The 15,725-nt window shown below is 48.0% G+C and overlaps 4 protein-coding genes across 4 annotated transcripts; 1 reads left to right on the top strand and 3 right to left on the bottom strand.

Annotated features, from left to right (window-relative positions):
- Window positions 1-1,465: 1,465 nt before the first annotated feature.
- Window positions 1,466-2,293, bottom strand: N7484_000544 (uncharacterized protein; the record flags this gene model as incomplete). Its single annotated transcript, XM_057110965.1, has 1 exon — window positions 1,466-2,293. One exon carries the CDS (start codon window positions 2,291-2,293, stop codon window positions 1,466-1,468), a length of 828 nt encoding a protein of 275 aa, XP_056978191.1.
- A 1,079-nt stretch (window positions 2,294-3,372) lies between these two features.
- N7484_000543 (MCT family MFS transporter) lies at window positions 3,373-4,955 on the bottom strand (the record flags this gene model as incomplete). Its single annotated transcript, XM_057110964.1, has 2 exons — window positions 3,373-3,538; window positions 3,601-4,955. The coding sequence occupies 2 exons, from the start codon at window positions 4,953-4,955 to the stop codon at window positions 3,373-3,375; spliced, it is 1,521 nt and encodes a 506-aa protein (XP_056978190.1).
- A 2,587-nt stretch (window positions 4,956-7,542) lies between these two features.
- sxa2 (putative pheromone processing carboxypeptidase (Sxa2)) lies at window positions 7,543-9,261 on the top strand (the record flags this gene model as incomplete). Its single annotated transcript, XM_057110963.1, has 3 exons — window positions 7,543-7,741; window positions 7,794-8,076; window positions 8,142-9,261. 3 exons carry the CDS (start codon window positions 7,543-7,545, stop codon window positions 9,259-9,261), a joined length of 1,602 nt encoding a protein of 533 aa, XP_056978189.1.
- A 4,519-nt stretch (window positions 9,262-13,780) lies between these two features.
- N7484_000541 (cytochrome P450) lies at window positions 13,781-15,607 on the bottom strand (the record flags this gene model as incomplete). Its single annotated transcript, XM_057110962.1, has 4 exons — window positions 13,781-14,244; window positions 14,323-15,338; window positions 15,386-15,449; window positions 15,505-15,607. 4 exons carry the CDS (start codon window positions 15,605-15,607, stop codon window positions 13,781-13,783), a joined length of 1,647 nt encoding a protein of 548 aa, XP_056978188.1.
- Between the last annotated feature and the right edge of the window lie 118 nt (window positions 15,608-15,725).

Raw genomic sequence — 15,725 nt, 5'->3', positions numbered from 1 at the left:
AAGGAATACAAGGGTTATACGGATGTTGGATCTAGCAGGAATGATAAATAGATAGAAAGGGAGAAAGACGAAAGGTTGGGAAAGAAATGAGGCTTTCGAAAGCGAAGCAGCCAAAGGCGTTGAGGGGGCAGATTTCGAAAGGGGCTATGTTCAAGCTACTAAACGCATAGAAAATACTCGCAGAGTGGATTGTTCCCTGGGGCCCAATTTTCCCATTCTTTCTCGCTACGCACACACTTAAAAATGGTTCACTAGTTCACTAGCTCAGCTCATATCCTCTAACGAGCTCCACGCACGGATCCCAGGAGATATAGGGTATGGGATCAGAAGGCTGGTTTCATCTTAATCCGCCCCGACTGGAGAAAATTAAAGCGGGTTATCGAAGGAACTCGGGCTAAAAAGCGTGATGATCGCCGTCCAGGGCTGGTCGATCCCATACTTTTTCTCCAGTTTGGCGGGATTCCTTCGTTTGAGTTCTCAATAGTCTATTTCTTGGAACCCCCCACCCAATCCTCAAACTTCCGCAAGGCCAAAAGGCCAGCAACGGAAGGAAAAAGGAGGAAAGACCCGGTGATTGACTTGGCCGCCAATCATCGGGGGTTCGGGGATGTGTGGATGGATCCAGTCCGAACCTTAAGTCTCGTCCACTCAGAAAAGTGGACTCAACCCTTTTCTGTTTGTCTCGGGAATTTAGCCTGTGGTCTCTGTTTCGCTTGAGAAATAACGACGCTCATTACCATTGGTCATGGGCCCCGGTGGAAATTGCCCTCCGTTTTTAACGTTCAACGGTGCCTGATCACTGTAAGGTATTGCCGTGTGACAGGGTCCGGACTTCCGACATGCCTGTTCACCGCATTCTTCGGAATCGTCCCTTTCGAACGCAAAACCCTCCTCATTTATTCAACTGAGGGGTATACACTGCATGTGGCAAAACGACACATGTCTTGAAGTATGATGGCCTAAGCACTGGGCACCGACCTCGACCTATCGATAAGCCATTACGCATTTTAGGGTCATCCAGCATGACACGGATAAGTAGATGTACTCAACGCGCGGTAATCTCATGTGGTCGGGGCCCTGAAACGGTCTCGTCAAGATAAGCTGCATAATGGACACGCTATCACCCAGGTCACCGGGTCATAAGATCAGCATTCCGCTATTAACTAGGCGGGGTAAAGTGCGGGTTCAGTCAAGGATTGTATCAGACACCTGCTGGTATGTATCTGATACGCCTAGAACTTCAGGTCTAAGTACATGGGATAATTATACTTCCATACAGAAATCTGTCTAACTGAATATCTCTGAAATGTTCCAGCAAATTATATCATTACATCAAAATCCAGCCAAAAAATCTCTCATGTAGATCAGACCAAACAAGAACAGCGCGAAATACCTCCCCATTTCAAAATCTCAATCTAATCTTCAGCGGCATCTAATCTTCGATAGCAACGCGACTTCCTTGCCATTAAACCCTATTCCTCAGATGGAATCGGAATCCAGTCGATTCAGTCGTAGTTGCACTCGTCAGAATCCTCGTCACGTTAAGAGTACTCGTCGCATTCGTGAGAATACTGCTCGTGTTAGCGAACGGCGCCGTTATATTCATCACCCCTATCAACTGCCGTCGCACTATACCGGGTGGAATCGGGGCTCGCGGAGTGATTGTGCTGCCTGTTCTGGCTCCAGTACCGGGGGCTCCGGCCCCGGGCCCAGTTGGTAACGTCTGGAGGGTATTGCCGGTGGGTGCGCTGGCCGGTGGCGCGGTCCTGCTACCGATCAAGGGCTTCGAGCTTTGGATCAGGTGGGTGGAGGGTTCCAGGAATGTTGAGCTGGGCCTTTCAAGGCTAGCAGATGAAGTGGCCAAGTGGCTGGAGGAGGGTGGTTCAGAGCTGCCGGGGCGAATGCTCGGAGCACTACTGGATCTCTGTCCAGTTGCAGAAGCAGATCCCCCGCCTGCAGATGTGCTGGGACAGCTACTAACCGTCACCGTCGTAGTAGAGACAGGACATTTAGCACACAGCGCGCTTGCCAGGGGACAAATATCCGTACTCGAGGCTGCAGACGCAGCAGCAGGAGAAGTGGAAGATCCCAAAACAGGAGGCCTTTTCACTCCACCGGCAGGCGGCGAGGCGCGACAAGAGCTCGATACCTTAGTAGTGACTACCGTAACCGCGGCGTCACGTCCTTCTAACTCGGCCAGGTCACGAGCGGCAATCTCATGTGCGCCAATGGCGACGCTACCCAAGAACACCCAAGAGACAGCCAATAAGGCCAAGCAGCTCTTCGCATACATTTGAGGCAAAATGCGTTGATAGATAGGATGTATTCAGAAGCCGATGCCAAAAGGAACTGTCAACTTCTCTTAACCACGGCTTTGAGATCTTGCCGAAGACCGATTGGATGGCAAGAGAAGCACGTAGGTCCACGAAAGATACTTAATAAAAAGTATCCCGATGGGGAGCGGAAAAGAGTAAGAGAACAGCCGCCAACTGCTAAACAGACGCAGGTCGAATTGCTGTGTCCACCCTTGAACCTTGGGTAGTAAAGAGAATGTTGAATTTGAGCTTGTATGGCAAGCAATAACAAGCGATTTCTTGAATATTCCAAGCGAACAAGATAAAGGAAAAAAACAGATTGTACGTGCAAGACGGCGTAATATGTAGCGCACTGAAAACTCTTCGAAATGATGAGCGCTCGATGTCATCGAGATTCCATTTCGGGACTCGGAACCTTCACTACTTTGAAAAGACTTCTCAGGTTTGGATTTGACCGGCCCTATATCTCTGTGGTTCCGTGGATGCCCGTAGGATTCTGGCCCCCCTATTGGAAATCCTCGGAAGCTTGATATGGTGGAGCTAGGTCTCATCATCGTGACTATTCCCTGTGAGGAAATATTTTTCTGTCGGAGAAAATACGCGAGGGGTTTTTTGGTTTGATCCGATTTGATCTCGGTGATAACCGCCTTTGATCTGGTTGTGGTCTTGGTTTAGTAGGTATACTGTGGACTTTCTAGATAGAACCTTCGGAGTCCTCATCCGGTACTAGGAATACCTGGGCTTTGTGTAGATCAGCAAGTCTTTGCCAGCACTGTCAGATGGAGTAGATGAGAATTTAAGACATGATTGTATAACAGTATCATGGCTATGTTAAGTCAATATTCACATGTAATATGCAAAAGGCTCATTATCTATTCGGTATAGCATAGTAAAGCGACCATTAAGCGACCATTAAGTGACCATTAATTAAAGCCAAACGCTTGGCGCTCAATCTTTCGTTGTCGTCAAAATAAGAGAAGAAATTTTTGTTGTCGAAAACTTTTATATCTAGTCATCAACTCATGCTGAGATCACGAGGTGGAGGATGTGCTGGAGTCTAATAAATCGCCAGTGGCTTACGCCATCCGACTTGTATAACCTTGACAGCCGTACAGCAGATCAATCCTGCAGCATAGCAAACGGTAGTAAATGCAATAACACCCCAGTATTCTCCGTTGCAACGAGCCAGGATTTCACCAGCGATGGGCATACCAGTCAAAGTACTAATGGTAAGGTATGTCAGTTCGAAGCGTACATTACGTCACAAAAAGGATAAAGGACTCACCCAAAACTTACGATGGTGTAAGCGGTAGCATAATATCGGCCATAGTTCTCAGTCTTACAGAGCTGTCCGACACAGACAGGCGTCAAGCTGATGTTGCTACCACTGGCGAATCCGAAGAGTAATGCATAGATCACAAGTAGAGCCAGACTATCTCCAGCAGGAAGCCATAGGCATGCATTGCAGAGTAAGCAAAGAGCCACGGTAGCGATTAAAGTATTGAAACGACCCAGGAAATCCGCAAAGAACCCGGGCAGCCACCGTCCAAAGAAGGAGCCCACGTTCAAAATGGCAAGGATCTGGTATGAGAATTTGCTCGAGAATCCCTCGGCAAGTGCGTAGGACGAGATATAGCTGATAGGAATGAAAAGACCCCATTCGATAAAGAAAACACTTGCAGTAGTCAATGCAAATCGAGAATCGCTAAAGATGCGGAAGTCGGGTAGAATGTTCTCCCTGGAGAAAGGCTTTTGTGGGAGTCGTGATTTGATCAGGAGGTTTGCTACAGACAAAGCAACCAGACAGATCAAAGCAACAACACGAGTTGCCCAGCCCCATCCAATTTTAGGGAATAGAGCCTCGAGAATAAGTGGAAACACGATACCTCCAATGGAGCCACCGGTAGCCGCAATACCGGTCGCAACACCGCGCTTCTCGTAGAAGAAATGGCCAACAGCCGAGATGGCCGGAGTGAAAATGAGAGACGCCCCAACACCACCGAGGACACCGATGACCAACATGAAATGCCAGTATTTAGTGCAAAAGCCGAGGAGAATGATAAAGGCCATCTCACAAATCGAGCCTGCGAGGACAAGAGCTCGTGGGCCCCGGGCATCAAACATAGGACCAATCTGGACACCACAGAAGAACGTCAGAAAAGCGAACATACCGAAGATCCAACCAACGTCGCCGGAGCTGTAGTCTTTCAGTTGGTGGTCCTCGATATAGGCTTGGAAAGTACCAATGGTGTTGATCAGTCCTAACGATCCAAATAGGCCGAGGAAGCTGCCTAACACAACAAGCCATGCCTCTTTTCCACCCTCGGGATAAACATTCCCCTCTGCGTCTGTCGTTACCCGGCTCATTGGGTCCCTACGAACAGATCGTTGAGAGGGTGCGACTGTGGACGCTGTACGATGGAACTGATCGTTCTGGTCATGCTCAGGCTGGTCGGTTGATTCCGAATAGACCTGCTTCTCAGCATCTGCTACATGAGTCGCAGATTTCACTTCCCCATCCATAGCATTCGGCACCTCATCAGCAGCTGTGCTCACGACATCCTGGGATTGCGAAATGAGGCCGGGTTCATGGTCAACAGCGACATTAGATGTGCTGGTAGGCCCGGCCTCGGTGGACATTCTACTTGCAAAATGTGCCGGTGATGTTTCCCGATCCTTTTTTCAGGCGCTAGTGGGTAGAGTTTTGGTTTGTGACCTTCAATGTTGACCTGCGTTCGGGAATCTGAACAAGGAAGGAGCTGGGGGTCCTCAAAAGGTCGGAAGAGGGGGTGCTATTAGCAATCAAAAAGCCGGAGTCATGAAAGCCAAGAAGTCTTGAAAGTGTGTTCATGGTGCCTATGCGATGTCATTGGTTCTGAGACGTTCGGGAGGGTCTTCTAGACCCCTTTCAGAACGTTAAAAAAATTTCCTATGCAGTCGGCGATTGGTGGGCGGGTGTGTCCAGGTGGGTCGCCCACCATGTGGTCGCCGCGGAATAAGTACTTGCTTCTTTTGCTCTATTCAAGTGCTGTAGATGAGGCCCCGTAATTGTCGCCATATGTTAACATAGCATGCTGAAATGAATTTTGGCTCTCTCCAAGATTTTCTGATTCCACGTGCAGGGTACAATGCAGGTGCTGCAGGTATTCTGCAGATTACAACACATCGGAGAAAAGGTTCCGCGTAACAACTCCGCTTCCGGCCACATGTTCAGGCATTGTTGGACATGGCGTTTCAATTCATCATCGTAGGAAATTGAATCTGGTTTCCAATCGTTCGGGACCTGGCCCTTCTTATGGGTCCGGGGTTTGCTCAGGTGGGACCAAGATTCGAGTCAGAATTACATTGCGGAGGTCATAGCAGAGAACCTTGTTTTTGCAAATATATATATCTATCACCAAAGAAATATTGATTGGATTTTCCGAGGTCGCCGAGTAATCTTTGAAAGTGAACATTTGAGTTTCCTGAACATCACTAGAATCTGGGTATTCTCATACAAACCCGTAATATCTAAGAGTATGTTAGAATGTATAGCCCACTGATCAATAGACGGGTAGCTTAGCAACCTTTATTTGTTGACCGCATTCGAAGATTTGGACAGTAGACTTATTGAAAGTTGCTCATGAAGCCTAAATTTAAAGATTCTTTCATCAAATGGGCTTGTGGTTTAGTGGTATAATACTCCCTTAGCATGGGAGTGGTCCGGGGTTCGATTCCCCGCGAGTCCATCTTTTTTTTTTTTTTTTTTTTTTTTGTTTTTGTTCAGTCGGATCCGGTCAGCCATCTTTTCGAGGCCACACTCAGCCTCAAGTGTTTTTTTCCTCCTTTACAATCCGCTGCAAATGAGGGATTCACCGAGAGTGCATTGCTTCCAATAACCTTGGAATGAAGCAATCCGCTGCATCCAGCCACTTTGGGCACCAAGCCAATGGTAGATGGCGCACCTCATGAGAAAAGGAGGAAGAAGAGCGTTCTACTGATCAACCATAGATATCAGCTCAGAATTAGATACACCCAGCTGCCTTCAGCTTTCCTCTAATCGCTCATCTCAGGTTGAGACATCACATCGCCCATTGGTAAGTGATGGTGGTTGTCCTAGCCTGCCCAGGTGGGCCGTGTTCAATCCATAAGACCTCCAGGGGAAATTGACCATCACTACAAAGTACAAAACCCATTGAACCCATCTTTTATTAAAAGCAAGCTTTCTTTCAATATATGTGCAACCATGCAATCTTATCGTCACGTCCGCATCTTCCGGCCTGCGTTGATCAATCGATCAATAAGCCGCACGCGATAACAATATGCAAGCCCTTATCTCGCAATCACAGCCACAACAATTACCTCACGGCTCAAGCCGCTCGCACTGGAGATAAGACAAAGCTTAGACTCCGACCGTTAAATCATATCACTTTTTGGACCTGTTCGTGTCACCCAAGGTTCAGGTACCATCGTTACATCTGCATCTACTTGGCTCTCTGCTATCCCCCACGTTTCAGACCCGGCGGATCGTGATTGCAAGGGGCTTCGATAACACAGCACATCACCATCAGCATCCACAATTCACTATCTACAGAGACCTCGCTTACGTTGATAGTTATGCCGTCTCTGAAAAACAAGCTGGGAATTTCCTCACGCCACCGCCACTCACAACCTACCCGAGCGGGGTATGGAGCTTCTAGCACAGAAGAGCTGTTAGCTGATGTCAGTGCACGAGGGGAAAAAGATAACCCAAACCAATTGAAGAGCGCTGTACAGTAGTATTTCCTGTTCTACAGGTCTCATCGTCGGACGTATGAAAACCAAAATTGCCGGAATCCCGTCGCAGTCCCGAGAAGCCCTAATTTATGCACGCCTTCGAGTAGCCGTTGATGACGAAATCAATTCAAAATGAAAGTAAGTTGAAAAAGGCATCTGGTCATTTATTCATTCAAAGTATAGCAGAAGAGTTTTATTTGATCCAGTTTGTTGAGTAAAGATAATCGTAGAATCCAATGAACAAAGAAACGCTCATCACGGTGAAGCCGGGAGATCTGCAGGAGTGTTTTCCTCTCCCGGAGAGGCGGGGGACTTTGTGGAGACAGTATAGGCAAGCGTAAATAGTATCAGTGGACCAGGCTGCCCGTCCCGGGTAATTAGATCTCTGGGCTGCCCCCAACTATTTAACTCGGGATTCTCGCTCCCTGATCCTGATTTCCAGCAGCTTTCATACCCTTGCTAGCTCTCAGCCATGCAGATCAAACCGCTTCTGACATCGGCTCTTGTAGCCTTGTCATTAGGCGCTGATACCGTTGCCGCGTCTAAACATGGCCGCTTCGCCCAGTTGTCTCGTGCCCCTATGGAGAAGGCTAAAAGGGCTGTCCAGGCAACCATGGACCATGTGGTTCGAACAACTACCAAATTCCGCTTTCTGACCAGCAAGTCTAAGCGTGAGTATTAATGTGAAGTGGATCGTCTGTTCGTGAGGTTGACCCTTCTTAGCATACAAGGTTGATAGTTTGCCTGAAGTTAACTTTGACATTGGTGAGATGTACTCGGGCTTGGTACCAATTGAAAAAGACGACCCTTCGCGCGCACTGTTCTGGATCTTCCAACCTACTATCGGTGCACCTGTTGACGAGATCACAATCTGGCTTAATGGCGGTCCTGGCTGCAGTTCCATGGAAGGCTTTTTGCAGGAGAATGGTCGTTTTGTCTGGCCGCCCGGTACCTATGCTCCTGTCGAGAATGAGTACTCCTGGGTGAACCTGACCAACATGCTGTGGTGAGTATTCGGATTGGAAAAAAAACTAAAACCAGAGGAAAGCGTTGATATTGATTTCCATTCAGGGTTGATCAGCCAGTCGGCACTGGATTCTCCACCGGCACACCGACAGCTAAAACCGAGGAAGAAATTGCCCAAGACTTTGTCAAGTTCTTCAAGAACTGGCAAGAGATTTTTGGAATCAAGAACTTCAAGATCTACGTCACCGGCGAGAGTTATGCTGGTCGCTACGTGCCGTACATTTCAGCCGCTATCCTAGATGAGCAAAACAAAGAGCACTTCGACCTGCACGGTGCCTTGGCCTATGATCCCTGCATTGGTCAATTCGACTGGGTTCAGCAGGAAGCTCCGGCCGTGCCTCTCGTTCAAGCCAACGCAAACCTATTCGGCTTCAACGACACTTTCATGGCTGAGCTCGATAGACTACAGAAGAAGTGTGGATACGAGGAGTTCATCGACAAGTACCTGACCTTCCCCCCACCTGGACATCAACCACCCAAGTATTTCAACTACACCGCCGATGCCGAGTGCGATCTCTTCGACCTGATCTATGAAGAAGCCTTCGCTACCAATCCATGCTTTGATCTATACGAGATCCCAACCATGTGTCCCCTCCTTTGGGACGTGCTAGCATTCCCCGGTTCCCTCGGATACCTCCCCGAAGGAGCAGAGGTATACTTCGACCGTGCAGACGTCAAGAAAGCCCTACACGCCCCGAACATTACCTGGTCCGAATGCTCCGACGAATCCGTATTCGTCGGCGGCAATGGCGGCCCCGAGCAAGAAGGTGATCTCTCTGCGAACCCGATCGAGAAAGTCTTGCCCCAGGTCATCGAGGCGACAAACCGCGTGCTTATCGCCAACGGTGACTTCGACATGGTTATCATCACAAACGGAACCCTTCTTTCTATCCAGAACATGACTTGGAACGGTCACATTGGATTCCAGAAGAAGCCTGAGACCCCCGTCAACATTAAATTAACGGATCTGCAGTACGCGAGTGTCTTTGCTGAGAATGGCATGACTGGTCTTGATGGTGCTCAGGGTATTATGGGTATTCAACACCATGAGCGTGGGTTGATGTGGGTTGAGACTTATCAGTCTGGTCATATGGAGCCCCAGTACCAGCCTCGCTCGTCTTATCGTCACCTTCAGTGGCTACTTGGCCATACCGAGGAGATCTAGACATGAGTATGTTCAGGTCAAAATGTGGAATGTAAATGTGGATATAGAGAGAATTATGTGGATTAGGAATCTCTAGAATTCTCCTATATAGTAGCAAAGCTGTCAATATGAATATAATGAAACCTTACAGCATATCCGAATTTGATATCCATTCATTATTCATGGAAACTGTTTCTGGAACCCGAGAACGTAAGGCAGGAAGCCTTTGCTTCAAACTGAGCGAGTACTGAATTCACCGCATGCATCCATAATAATTCCATTTGTTGAGAATATGTCCAGTTGCTGATCATAGTGAATCATACAGATAATTATACCACCAAACAAAACAAGGCCAACCAATAAAATATGATGAACGCGTGAACATAGTAAATTGACGAAATATTTAGTTAAACTCGGTTTTCCATTCTAACAGCATTTTAGAATTGACCTTAGTGCTAGGATGAGCAGGGCCTAGAATTCGGCGCTGTTTGTTCACGCAAACTCTAAGCATATTTACTGCTTCAGCATGGCGGTTGGTATGTTTCAAGGTGATGGCCAAGTAAGACATGCTCATCAGCGTGTCAGGATGGTCCACACCGAGCTTTGTCTTCCTGACCTCCATTACCTGCGCCTGGAGCTCCTCGGCCTCCTCCCACCGGCCTTGATCTGCATACGTCGACGCTAGGTTGTTTATGCTCACCAGCGTGTTAGGATGGTCCGCGCCGAGCTTTGTCCTCATGACCTCCATCACCTGCACCTGGAGCTCCTCGGCCTCCTTCCACCGGCCTTGCCTTGCATATGTCAACGCTAGGTTGTTTATGCTCGTTAGCGTGCCAGGATGGTCCACACCGAGCTTCATTTTCCTGGTCTCCATCACCTGCACCTGGAGCTCCTCGGCCTCCTTCCACCGGCCTTGCCTTGCATACGTCAACGCTAGGTTGTTTGTGCTCATCAGCGTGTCAGGATGATCTACGCCGAGCTTTGTCTTCCTGACCTCCGTTACCTGCGCCTGGAGCTCCTCGGCCTCCTTCCACCGGCCTTGATCTGCATACGTCCACGCTAGGTTGTTTATGCTCGTTAGCGTGTCAGGATGGTCCGCGCCGAGCTTTGTCCTCATGACCTCCGTCACCTGCAACTGGAGCTCCTCGGCCTCCTTCCATCGGCCTTGATCTGCATACGTCCACGCTAGGTTGTTTATGCTCGTTAGCATGTCAGGATGGTCCACACCGAGCTTCATTTTCCTGGTCTCCATCACCTGCACCTGGAGCTCCTCGGCCTCCTTCCACCGGCTTTGCCTTGCATATATCGACGCTAGGTTGTTTATGCTCATTAGCGTGTCAAGATGGTCCGCGCCGAGATTTATCTTCCTGACCTCCACCACCTGCGCCTGGAGCTCTTCGGCCTCCTTCCACCGGCCTTGCTCTCCATATGTCAACGCTAGGTTGTTTATGCTCGTTAGCGTTTTAAAATGGTCAGCCCCGAGCTTCGTCTTCCTTATCTCCATCACCCGTATCTGGAGATCCTCGGCCTCCTTGAACTGGCCCTCGAGCCAATAAGCCTTTCCTAACTGAGTAGTGCTTGCGAGGGTCTCCTTGTCTTCTTCGCCAAAATCTTTCAATCTTTGTTTTCTCGACCTTGTCGCTAATTCTATTGACTCCGCGTAATTCCCGGCCTCTTGCATATACCATGCCGCTCTATAGAGTAGCGAAGCCCATTGCCTTAGACAGTCATTGGACTCTGGCTGCTGTGACACCGCCAATGTAACATGAGGCAACAGTGACCGACATTCCTTCCAATCTTCATAATTTCCGGTTGGAAACTCGTGATTCAAATTGTTAATGAACCTTTCTTTCCAATGCTCGAGTTGGCCACGAGTTTTTAACCATGTGCGAACAGTTAATTGAACGAGTCGATGCATTGTGAGCACTTTGTTGGACTCTCCAATTGCAATTAGTGAGTAGTCGCTTAGCATTATAACATCGTCTTCAAATCTCTGCTCTGCATTAGATCAAGAGGACATATCACTAGGGTCTTTCTTAGAACTGACCTCATCTTCATCTTCATCTTCATCTTCATCTTCATCTTCATCTCCATCTTCATCTTCATCCTCATCTTCATCACTAGAATTTTCATCACTAGAATTTTCATCACTAGAATCTTCATCACTAGAACTATCTCTAGCCATTTCTGAGTCTGAACTGTCATCGATTTCTTGCGTTTGTTGAATTCGGAGAACACTCTTTTGAATGCCCTGTCGGTCGAAAAAGCTCATAAGAGATAGAAGATCCGCTGCGGAAGGGTTTACATCTTGAATATAGTCAAAGGATATTTGCCATGTAAGCAGAATGGAGTTTTTTGCATCCCAGTCTCGAGAAAGAAGACCTGCTTCATAATCAAGCAGCCGCATGGCAGCACGATCGCTTTTCTGAAGTTTTTCCAGGTACTGTGATACCGAGTAATGTGGTCGATGCGTAATATAGCTAGCAGCCTGTATGATGGCGAGTGGCATCAATTCAAGCGCTTCAACTAGACGCTCCATAGAATCACGCCCAGCAGGTATGCCGAGCTTCTTCTGAAGTAGATCTAATGCTTCGGGTTTCTCCATTGGTTGCACTTCGATGAGATTTCTGTGACCGGCGATTTCTAACCCTACTCTTTTATTACGACTGGTGACAATAATGAAGCCATTCGAGCTTTGGAGGAGGGGTCTTAGTGGTGGCTGCGTTGAGCTGTTATCATTGCCCTGGCTGGTTATCTGATAACTCGGACCCTCTGGATTAGTCGATGAAGGCTTGCGGAGGAGCCTGTCATCATCGACATTATCAAGGATCAGAATCCACTTTCCGATTTCCTCATCTTGTAGCCAATTTCCGAAAAGTTGGAATATATCAACGTTGCGTTCCTGGTGTCCGGGAATATTGACTCGACTCGCAAGGTCACGTAGGCTTTTCTCGCATCGGGCCGCATTGCTTGCATGAATCCAGAAGACCCACGTCTCTGGTGACTGCCGTCGCACCTGGTGGGCGTACTCTATAGCAAGTTGAGTTTTCCTGCCCAGAAGTCAGCCTTAAACCAGTTGCCATATGCCGTCACGTGCTGACCACGGGTGACGGTTAACTACTGTGTAGCACTGACCCGACGCCTCCGAGACCAACGAGTACTATCTTGCACCCCGGAATCGAAGCTCTCTCCCGAATCTGGTCAAGGATCTGATCTCGACTGACAAAATCGGGGTCAGGCGGGAACGGTACAGTTGATAGTGGGGTTGGGCGGGGCTTCAGTTGTTCTGGGGGCGATTAGTCAGTCTGACCTGAGTCTATCTATTGAGAACTCACCCGTTCGAAGATTGATCACCCCATGATTGATTCCCACTTGAGTACCTGAGCTTGTATTGCCATTGCCAAAATTTATAGAAGTCATATTGGACATAAGACGCACCTGTTTTGGGTGGTTTTAGACCGAAGAAAGATGGAAGAACCCAATTATGTACAAGTACCCATCCTCAGCCTCACAATCAGGTGACTTCTGCGCTAAATATGTATATCTCATTGGCTGAACACGCTCATAGAGGTAAGGCCATGGCCTATATATGTCGTTCTAGCCGGAGTATGAAAGAATGTGGGACAAGGCTAGACTTTGGAAGAAGATTCTTCCAGCTATCCAAGCACCACACAATGTTGAACCATGCTGATCGTTTCCGTCAAACTAGCTCACATCAAGGATTCCACAAGGCTCAGAAGTATCTGTTTCCTCATGAACAAGCTGGGAAGCCGTGTTTGTCATGGTCTCCAACATTGATTCATACAATAATTTAGCAATGACAATAGTCATCGGAATCCATTGCAATGTTTGCATTGTTTGCAATGACCAAATGTTCACGCCAGGGAGCGGTTTTTACATTGGCTTCTTTGCAATTACCGAAGATGAAACAGAGAATAAATTCATTGGACACTGGCCTCCCTATTTGAGGTCAAGCTTAGCATGGAGTAGCTATCAACTTACCAATATTCGAATTCCAAAGCCGAAGCAATCTTGGTTGGGGCATGGAAGACTTGGTCTCATGGAAATAGAGAATCCCTCATACATACATGCCCTGATTAACAATATCATACCACATTAGCAGGAAGTCGTAGCAGGAAGTCGTCATACCCACGCCGGAAGAAGGATGCATCCCGAGAAAAGATCTTGACTCCGTCTTGAGTGTAGTATAGCTTAGTCTCATATGACAAGGCATCTATAATCAATTATAATCAAGAAAAAAGAAAAGATTCCATCGAGAAGTTTTCACTATGAGGCTCACGAGAATAGATAGGTGTAAACAACCTTACAAAAGAGGTGGCTAGCGAGAGAAGGAAGAAAACAGAAAAATAGTTAAAATTTCTCTTCTATACTCCTTTGATGCCTTGAGTATCTAATGGAACAACCCATTAGACTTTATTCTTCGACTCTGTACTACTCCTTCTAGAACTAGACCCCGAGAAAAAGATGATTGCAATCTACCTCAAATAAAGTACCTGCCGCAAAGCGAAGATATTCCCATTTAGCCCTCAGTAAAAGTGGAAAACACATCCCGCTGCGCAACAGCAAACTCGCTCTCAATGGTCTGTCGGATGACCTCACTTCTGACCACCGGATGACACCCATACGGCTTTGCGCAATACAAGAACCCATGCTGATACCCCGCCACTGGGTCGCTATCATTTGGCTCACCTGCATCTCCCGGCTGGAACTCGAACGCCCACAGAAGCTTTGCGATCGCTAGTAACATGTTTCGCTCAGCCAAGTGGATCCCGGGGCAAATACGTCGACTAACACCGTAACCGTAGTGATCACGGTTCTCCCATTTGGCCGGGACGTACTCTGGGGCTAGGGAGGTGTGGTTGGCGAATCTTTCGGGAATGAAGGCGGCAGGGTCATGTTCTTGTTTGGGATCCATGTGCAGACCCCAGGTGTTGATGACGACTATGGTGCCCTTGGGGAGGAACTTCCCATCTATCCAGTCGTCTAAATATGGTCAGTAACCAAATGCCCAAGTAAACAAGACAGAGACTGGCGATTTGATGGTAAAGCACGAGGACATACCTTCGCCTAGTGCATGAGGAAAGCACAAAGGTAGAATCGGACGCCAGCGATGACCTTCCTTAACGATCATGTTGATATAAGGCAATTGTGCCAGATCATTCCAAACCGGCGATCGACCATGCCCAACAATAGCATCGATCTCCGCATGAGCCTTGCGTTGGACATCCGGGTTCTGAATCAGCGCCTGCACAATTGCCAACGTCAAGCTTGAAGTAGTATCGGATCCACCTTCCATCAAAACTCCCCCAATAAATGCCAACTGATGCCGCGGAAGCTCATTACGATGTTGCGCCGAGATAACCCGATCCATGAAGGTACCGAGATCCTCACCAGATTCGCGACGTTTCTCCACCTTGAGGAGAATATCTTCGTACAATGTTTCCATCTGGACACCAATCGCGCGTGCTCGGCTCACATAGTTGCCGAAGAAACGCTCGGGTATGTTCTTTAACCAAGGGAAGATGTCGACCGGAGGCGTGGCGCCGGTTTCCATGATCTCGGACCATTCTTCCATGAGTTTGTAGAGTCGATTCATATTGTTGCCTTGGCGATCGGCGGTGCGAATCCCAAAGACTAAAAATATATATTTTAGTATAACTGACCAGAGAGCAATTAGCAGTGGCAAGGTGGACAGACCAATCGAATTTGTAATACTGTTGCTATACCGCTTTGGATGAGCCATATGGTGACCCGGATCAAGCATATAGTCCCTCACCAACTGAATTGCTTCTGCATTGACAACAGGCAAATGCATACTATCCACCATCGACTCCATCAAATGCTGATGCACCAATCGACGGAAAGTACGCCATTGCGGTCCATAGTGCATCACCAGCAGATGATCACCTTTGGTGATGAGTTCATGCGAGACATAAGAATGTGGCCGGTGACTGTAGATTGCGCTCTTGCTGTCAATGACTTCTTTCACAATTCGTCTATCGGTGACCACAGCAATGTTGCTATTGCCCACTTTGAGCATGTATAGGCCGCCATATTTGCGGGCCCATTCAGTGAGTCTGTTGATCAGCATTAAGGCCTAATGTGGGGTGTTTGAGACACATACTGAATGTGCGTGTAAGACTTCGGTATTAGGTGAGCATTGCCAATAAATGGGAGAGTTGGTGGGCCTAGCGATGTTTTGTTAGACTTCGGTGGGGGAAATGCAGGAAGAAATGAGCTCACCCAGGGGCATATTAGAGGTGCGATGTCCATAGGTTAAGGCTGCTCGAATGAAGAGGATGAGTAGGGCGGCAGCCCCAGCCAAGACCCACACAATAGCCTGCATTTGTCGTTCGTTATGTACGTGGAAACTGTTCACATCGTAGATTAAAGCTTATAAGTAAGGAAGATGGTGCAAATAAAGACAAGAATGGGAGAAAACAAAAGCAAATACACTTCGAACC

The sequence above is a fragment of the Penicillium longicatenatum genome (genome assembly GCF_028827895.1).
Source record: "Penicillium longicatenatum strain IBT 33135 chromosome Unknown contig_11_segment0_segment0, whole genome shotgun sequence".
Classification (NCBI taxonomy): Eukaryota; Fungi; Ascomycota; class Eurotiomycetes; order Eurotiales; family Aspergillaceae; genus Penicillium; species Penicillium longicatenatum.
Note: the sequence above shows the minus strand (reverse complement) of the source record. Positions and strands in the feature narration are given on the sequence as shown.